The sequence below is a fragment of the Gadus macrocephalus genome, chromosome 3, assembly GCF_031168955.1.
Source record: "Gadus macrocephalus chromosome 3, ASM3116895v1".
NCBI classification, from domain to species: domain Eukaryota; kingdom Metazoa; phylum Chordata; class Actinopteri; order Gadiformes; family Gadidae; genus Gadus; species Gadus macrocephalus.
In genome coordinates this window covers 21,067,988-21,076,725 of record NC_082384.1, presented here as the reverse complement: position 1 = coordinate 21,076,725, position 8,738 = coordinate 21,067,988, and the positions used below count along the sequence as shown (strand labels likewise).

The 8,738-nt window shown below is 47.4% G+C and overlaps 1 protein-coding gene across 4 annotated transcripts in view; it reads right to left on the bottom strand.

The window, feature by feature from the left end:
• Nucleotides 1-718: 718 nt before the first annotated feature.
• Nucleotides 719-8,738, bottom strand: part of LOC132453544 (testis-expressed protein 2-like) — a 30,196-nt gene continuing 22,176 nt past the window's right edge. For 2 of the 4 annotated variants that reach the window (XM_060046465.1, XM_060046468.1), the window contains 5 exons: nt 5,079-5,202; nt 3,826-3,933; nt 3,032-3,241; nt 1,658-1,778; nt 719-1,304 (listed from right to left, as the gene is read on the bottom strand). In XM_060046465.1, coding sequence (XP_059902448.1) covers nt 1,140-1,304; nt 1,658-1,778; nt 3,032-3,241; nt 3,826-3,933; nt 5,079-5,202 — 728 coding nt within the window. In that variant the 3' untranslated portion in view covers nt 719-1,139. Of the gene's footprint in view, nt 1,305-1,657; nt 1,779-3,031; nt 3,242-3,825; nt 3,940-5,078; nt 5,203-8,738 lie in introns of all 4 variants that reach the window. The other 2 variants (XM_060046464.1, XM_060046466.1) reach the window with 1 other exon arrangement.

The following is an 8,738-nucleotide window of genomic DNA, read 5'->3' as shown; positions in this document are numbered from 1 at the left end:
CAACCCTCCCGAAGACACACCATTAACCATCACTTTGCATCGCGGGGCTTTTTATGACGTGCACTACTCTGTATGTGAGGCACGCAGAATCCGATGGCGTGGAAACTTTCGGGGGAAAAAGGGAATTATCTTGGCAAGTCGAGGGCTTTCGGGTGCGTGGCGTCACAGCATGAGTTAATACTGCAGGTTCACACCTGATCAAAGACTACCGATGGCAGGGGGGGGGGGGGGGGGGGGGGGGGGGGAACGCACAGGGTGTTCCGCGTGAGACACGGCACACTGTTACATTAAGTGCCTCCGCAACCAGTGCCCTTGACTTAACACACGCGAGTGGAATTGTTTTTTCCCTATATTAATTAACCGTAGGTAAGCTTGTGGGACAGATACCGCGGTTAACCCACTGCTCATTTGAACCGTTCCCACCTGCGGCTCCCTGAAGAACCCTGAACAGCACCACGGTACGCGTCGCCCAGCCGTACAAAGGACATTTTGGTCCGTTCATCTTAAGACTGTAAGGTATCTGGTGAATGCGTTAATAAAGTCACGTTGTGTTCACGGCACAGGTGTTGTGCTTAATGTATATTCATATTCTCATACACATATATATATATACACATATATATATATATATATATACATATATATATATATATATATATATATATATACACATATATATATATATATATATACATATATATATATATATATATATATATATATATATATATATATATATATATATATATATATATATATATATATATATATATATATATATATATATATATATATATATATATATATATATATATATATATATATATATATATATTCCCTTCATCAACCACGCAATGATCACTTCTAACATCAACCTCCAACCCAATAGGTCACGTAATGAAAAACAAATCCTTCACAGACAATTAACCTTTACCTTTGTCAATAAGGAAAGGGAGTGCAGAGCAGCAAGCAAACAATGGCTTCACTTCAGTGTTTTCTTGGGACTGAGCTTTAGCAAAAAGATACACCACAACATCCAGACTCCTCCAGGATAAAAACCCTGCTCTGCGCTTTGGCTCCGGTTCCCCGCCACGGGGTACGTCCACACCACCGAGGACAATACTGTAAACCCGTCCCCCCTATACCTCTTCAATGCTGGTTGGCGGCTCCGTCGGCGGGCTGAGAAGGCAGGGGGGTGGGTCAGCCGCCGGGGGGGCCAGGGGACCCCCGGAGGTACGGGGGTCCATGGCAGAGTGCATGATGGTCAGCCAGACGTCGTCCATGTTTGGCATGACCAGGATTTTCTTGAACAGAGAGAGACTGGCTAGATTAGCAAATGTTTTTAAGATTGTGTCTGGTGTACATGAGATGCCCCTATAGGGGGCGACCATACAAGAAATAAAGTTTGAGAGAAAGTCACGTTTGGCCATGTTTACATATTTCATGTTGCAGTCATTTGAAAAGATCAATCGCTACTTTCCCTTTAAAAAGAATTCAGTTAATTAATTCGATGTAATGAGTGTTCGTCTTCATTTTGTCAAACTGCCCAGCAACGCCGACCCACCAGGTCGCTTGGTAATGCGACTCAGGATCTAATCCGCTACCTCTGGGTAGATCTGGATTTCGTCTGATTTGCCTATTTGATGCTGGAGCTTACCTGGAACTCCTGGTAGAGTTTCTTCTCGATCCAGTCGGTGACGTGAGCGAAGGTGACCTCTCTCTCCCCCAGCTTGGGCCGGGCCTTCAGCTCCAGGTGAGGAGGAGTGCGGAAGCCGTACCTGAAGCACGGAGAGGTTCACCGTCATCAGACAACCAACCTCGTTAACACTACATAACATGGTGCTTAAAGGTTGGGTATGGGATTTGCGAAACGCCAGCAGATTTTGAAAATACACAACTCAAATGGTTCTACCCCCTCTCCTTCAACGCTGACTCTGACTCCACCCATTCCAAGTACCTGGACGCGCAATCATGCACGAGCGCGAACACAGATGCGCGAGAGCGAGCCAGGCTAGCGTAGGTTTTCGTTAAAAAACATGGCGAATAGAATTGTCTTCTACTGCTAGGTCCAAATGTGGATTAACTAGTTCCAGTAGCTACCGCAGGATAACAACAAACAGGAGCTTGCTCTGGGTCACGAAAACTGGGTCACGAGTACTGCACGAAGGGGTCGCGCGCGGGGGGAGGGGGAGTGCAGTACGACCGTCTGATTGACGTACTTACTGTCCAATGCAACTCGGTGGCTGTGGAAATCATTGGCTGGAGTTTTTCGAGCCCTGCCCGTTCCACAGATGATTGACTTATTTAATTTTCCTGTCAGTACTTCTAACTCAGTGGCTGTAAGTGGGTTATGATAAGGATTTCAAGTAATTTTGCAAAAATTGCCAAAAAAGCGAATTCCATACCCAACCTTTAATTCAAAATGGCATTGGAGGTGTGGGTTACACTTGATTATTACACAGCTCTTCTAAATGCTGTGGAATGCTCCGTCCATTTGCATGGGCCTTCACAACTTCCGGCGGTGAATTATTTTTTGATAATTCACTGTTGCTAGGCATATAATGACCGCTGTCAAGGAAAGTGGATTTTTTTTGCCGTCTTTCGTATCACTCCGCAAGAAGTCCGGTAACTTATCAACCCCAGCGTACTCGGTTGCTAAGCATCGTCAACATCTTTGGCGGACTATTTCTCTGCTGATCAACAGTACGTATGCTGGTAAAAAAATTCATTTGTAAAAAGACAGTGTGAAGTTATTTTTTCGTTTTGGCAAGTAGCCGTGTAATAAGCGGGATAGTGTCTAGAACCTCGCCGTTCATTATCGAAAATATTATCCTTCAGGGTGAAGCAAGACGAAGCAATGAACTATGTAATTATCGGGAAAATAAGCCCAGACAGGGCGAAGCAATACACTATGTAAGGGATAAATGCCGGTCATTATCGGCTTATTTTCCCGATAATGACTTAGTGTATGTATGGTGTTATGTAATGTATGTATGTTGCACATCCTGGCACTTAAAGTAGCACGACATACCATATCCTGTCTGTGGGGGGCGGGGGGATGTTGACCGCCAGACGGCCTCGCAGCCCCTGAGCCTCCACGGTCAGGACCAGTGGCGTGTTGGAGACCTCCTCCATCTTCTTCTTGATGAACTCCGTCTCCGTGGCCTTCTGGAAGTACTTGGACTTGGTGATCTTGTCCACGAACTTCATGATCTTGCTGGGCTTGTGTCCACCCACGAACCTGCGGAGCGTGAAGTGAAACCCGAGTGTGAGTCAGTGCGGTTGTGGCGAAGGCATCCGTCAGAAAAGATTGAAGGGGCTGTGATTAATGCACGCCATCGCTAATGGCAACTCCCACCCACAACACACGCACAGCTACAGCGCTAGCATGGAAAGAATACAAAAACCACAATGTTTCTGTGGGTCGTTACCATGGGGATTACCTGTTTACACCAAAACGCCCGGGCCAAAAACCCAGTCTTATTAATTTCGTCAAGCGGTTGAACTCAAGCTGGAACAGTGGGTTTACTTCCACCCTAATTATAAGCCATTCTTGCACTTCAAATATTCATCATTTGCAAAAAAAAAAAAAATGGAGGAAGCATGAAGTCATAATTTTATGATATTATGGGAGTGTAACATTTTTTGATTTTTTGTTTCAAAAGCTGATAAAACTCCAGGAGCTCCTTTGCTTAAACTTTGAAAAAAGCAACGGACAACAACTGCACACCTTGCACACGCAGCATTCTCCGTGCGTGTGAATGCTTACGGACCCGGACAGCTGCCCAGAACCAGGACGGTTGTGTGCCTGTGTGGGATGCCTACCCTTCAGCGCCCATGGATTCGGAGGAGAGCTCAGAAGGGTCTTCCTCATCCGACGAGCCCGCGCTGGAGGACTCTTCATCACTGTCAGCCAGGCAGTAGGCACGCGGCCTGTACCTGCGCGCGCGCACACACACACACACACACACACACACACACACACACACACACACACACACACACACACACACACACACACACACACACACACACACACACACACACACACACACACACACACACACACACACACACACACACACACACACACACACGTTGAGGCATTAGACAAACCATTGAGATAGCCTTTGGAGGGCATTCTCAAAGTGGAACTCCATCGCCGTGACAACCAGCAGTAATGAATGTTGATGGATCAAGACAGATAGATGACAGATTGTGTAGCATCCCAATTGGATTATATTCAGTGTTCTCTCACAAGAGCAGCACAATAATAAACTATTAGCGATAGATGCACTGGGCTCGCTTGCAAGTCACTTAATCAATTGGGAAGCATGAGAGAGACAAGGCAGCTTGTGTAACCGATGAAACATTCTTTAATGTCATTTTTGTTTCTAGAATTGTGTGCCTCAGTTAGTATACTAATAAAACTTCAAACATACAGAGAACATTGCTGATGGACTGACGGGAGGCAATGGAAGCTGATTAAAAGATGGAAGCCCTGAGCGAAGCCCTCAAGGAAGATGAAAAGCAACAGGAGAGTTTATGTTGGTAATGGAAAAGGGAAAAATAGAATTCATAGAAAAGACCAGAGTGGCACTTACCGAGGGCACGATCGCATCCGATTAACATCCACGCAAAAGGTTAGAATCCAGGTCAGAGTGAAGGCAGGAGAGAACAGAGAGGCGGGACAGAAACAGGAAATTAAGGTTCAAGAGGTCGTGGGGAGGAGGTCGTGGGGGGAGTGAGGAGGGGGGAGGAGGGGGGGGGAGAGGAGGGGGGGGGGGGGAGAGAGGAGGGGGGGGAGAGAGGAGGGGGGGGAGAGGGGGGGGGGGGGGAGAGGAGGGGGGGGGGGGAGAGAGGAGGGGGGGGGAGAGAGGAGGGGGGGGTTGGTTCATCTTTGCATGAGGGATGAAAAACCACAAACAGAAACAGCAGCACCTAGCTTATTTCCGGCGTGAAAACCCCAAATACTCAGTCAGCTGCTTCCCCGGCAAGCATGCAGTTACTAATCTGCAGGCGGTGCAGGGCTGTAGATTCATGGGTGGTGGGTGTCTGATTGCCGTGCTGCGCCTTACCCGTCTTTGCCGGGCTCTATGCGCAGGGCGTCCTCCTCCTTTCCCAGCCGGATGAGGTTCATCTTGGTCTCCAGGGTCATGAGGAAGGAGCCACTGTAGGCGATGTCCAGGTCAAACCACAGGCCTGAAAGGGGGGGGTGGGGATACAAGCGGAACACCGAGTTAGGAAGGTCCATGGACACAGGTAAACAGATAAAAGCATACAACAAATACTTTAAGACATCAACAACGACCAATGTACATAAGACGCACAGGCAACACACAACAGCAAATCTGGAATTCAGAAGTGTGCTGATTTAGCAAGGATATTGCCCTGGGTAAAATTAGTTTTTAGTCCTATCGCAACTACAAAGAGGGACTCTGAATCTCCGGCCTGAGGGGAGAACCTCAAAGTTGGGTGGCTTTTACAAAGTTTGGTGGCTTTTACAAATCGAGTTGGCTTTACGGACGACCTGTTCCTCGAAGGGAGGTCAAAGGAGAGAGGGAGAGCTGGACATGGTGCATACTAGCGGTAGGGTGGGGGCGGAGGCACGTGCACCATTTTGTGTGTACTTTCATCAAACACACACACTTGATCACATGCTTTGCATTACACCAAAAAATAACCAGTTGATTGCGCAATCTTAAAATGGGACTGCATTTCCTTGAACACAAGGGGGCAGTGTGTACCGACACATCCATCCCCCGGCATCCACCCTCAAAACAGAACAGTGACCCGGGTGGAGAAGAGGGATCGACTACTGGATGGGATCACTGTCCTTGTATGCACCTACATGTTGGTGCAGAATCCTGCTCACCTAACCAACGTGGTCTACTGTACTAGTGGTCTCCCCATACTGACTAGCAAGCATTCCTGAACGAGCATCCGACAGAAGGAAGTGGAAGACAACAGTGAGGTGGAGGGATGAACAGTCAGACAGGGCAGTAAGTGGGTGTGTGTGTGTGTGTTGAGAGGAAGGGATCAAACAGCAGGGTTCTCCATGCCTGACCCACCCAGGACCTCCCACAGAGATATTCACACAGAGAGAGAGAGAGAGAGAGAGATTCACACACAGAACAAGCCAAAGAAAGACACAGATATAGATAGATAGAGATAGATAGAGAGAGACACAGACAGACAGAGACGCCCCGAGAGTCTGCCAGCCTAATGGAAGGGCTGAAGTTGTGTAGACTAGGGATGGCCAGCAATGGAGTGCACAAGTGAACACACGAACACACGAACACACACACACGAACACACACACACACACACACACACACTAAGAGGTTATTGATTGGATGTGGGCTAGAAGGCTCTTCCAGGAAGGCAGAGGCTGGGCCGGAGAACACGAGCCACCCACAGGACCAGGGGCTGGGCCCGGCCCCCTGACGCAGTGGGGAGGCACCCTCATGAATCCAGCCGCTCCCCGACCCGTCACACAGGGCCCTGGTGACAACACAGGTTCACCGCGGAGCTCACCTGCTTTTATTACCACGAGGCTCACCTGCTTTTATTACCACCATGCTGCTGAGCTTTACCATTCTTTGCAGCGACGCTGCAAAGAATTCAACTGAGGAAAAAAAAAAACTGATACCGACTGGTGTCGATTTATTATTTCTTAAAAAGGTGACGCAATTGCAATTCGAAGAACCACTCAGGTTTTTCTTTCAGGGGAATGCCATAAAAGCAGGCCGCTTTTCTCTTCATTTTATTGCACTTGACACCAACAAAATGGTGGCTCATGAGGACTGCGTGGAAGTGCTCCAACAGGCGCCGCTTGCCTCTCAGTTAGAGGTCCAATCAATATCCGCTCGTTACTTGGCTCACGCTGCGTACCGGGGTGATAAACACACACACACACACACACACACACACACACACACACACACACACACACACACACACACACACACACACACACACACACACACACACACACACACACACACACACACACACACACACACACACACACACACACACACAGAAAGAGCCCTGTGGGCGAGAGAATAAGACCTGAGACAGAGAGAGAGAGATTAAGACCAGAGACAGAGAGACAGAGAGAGAGAGATTAAGACCAGAGACAGAGAGACAGAGAGAGATTAAGACCAGAGAGAGAGAGAATAAGACCAGAGACAGAGAGAGAGAGAGAATAAGATCAGAGACCGAGAGAGACCGAGAGAGACCGAGAGAGACCGAGAGAGACCGAGAGAGACCGAGAGAGAATAACAACAATATAATGTTTCTGGTAAAAAAACAAAAAATATGAAAGATCGTATTGGTGAACATGCGGAGACACGGAGACTAGCCAGAGGAGGAAAATCAATAACAAAGTGACCATGAGGTTGGGGGAAAACTCAACACCTGCTGGACTTCCACTGCATTCTAAATGCAGCTGAATGTTGTGCCGACCGCAGCAGGGAGGACTCTTACCACTGCAAGGAGCACTGTAGGTAATGAGGCAGCACCACTCATCACAGCTGAGCCTCTGTGCATGAGGCATTGGGCTGAAGTCCGTACACAGGGAGGACTCAAGGACATTTTAATCTATACCAGGATAAATACTGCTGCAATGTGTGTGAGAGTGAGTGTGGGAGTTAGTGAGTGAGTGAGTGAGGCCTGGGCAACAATTGACAGCCAATTGACCAATTTCAGGGACAAACATATGACTGACTGAAGCACTTGAGTGCTGAAGTCAATTGTACTGGGCATTTGCTGCCAGCCAGCCCAATACCGTGGTCATGCAAGTGGAAGGCTCGGTCAAACTATTTGACAGATTGCATAACCTGAATAGGAACATGATTTTTATAAAGGGTTTGTCGATTAAATTGATAGGCGCTCTATTGTTCCGTAGAGGCCACAGCAGTCGAAATTCTGTCATTCCAATTTTTTATATTATTTATTATTTTATTAAATCTTTTTATTTTTTTGTGTACCCCCAGTGGAACACTGAGCCTCGTTTAATGAGGAACATTACATTTTTGCTGGATTATTCTGGCAGCGGTAAACTATATTCCCAATGTTTACATCGGGGATGGCAAAGCCAATGTAAACGCAAAGTATATTAAACAGTTCTAAATAATAAATCATGTAATACGACTCAGGAGTCTGGCTGTGCATTACCCCTTTACGCCCCCATCTCTTCATTTTTGCAGTGCTTTCATTCAGAGTGACTGCAGAAACACGCTATTCAGGAGCAGCTAGGGGGGAGGGGGGGGGACCACTGGCTCATGGATGCCTCTGGATATGGAGGATTGAACCCGGTACCTTTTGGGCCTTGATGTGGACCACCCCAAGCACCAAGCGATCCTGACCTCTGCACAGGACGCTGTCATGAGTGTCTCATTACGGAGGAGGTGACTTATGCTGGAATCTGTTTCCCCATTGTTGTTATTTAGTCAGAATCAGTGCCTCTGTGTCCGTGCTAACCGTGTTAGGTAAAAGTGCATCTCTGCAAGGTCTATCTGTGATGGGATTGGTTGACCTATGATTGGTTGTGTAAGAGGAAAGCTCCCATGATGCAATGGTTTATAATGCTCTACAGCACCGATGGCGAGATGGAGATTATTTTCATGGAAATGTCTGATGGGTTATGTAGGTTCAAGTCTGAAGTGCAAGTGTATTGATAACAGGGTAAATCTCTGATAACCCATAAGCTGTTCTCCATCGGTCAAACATAA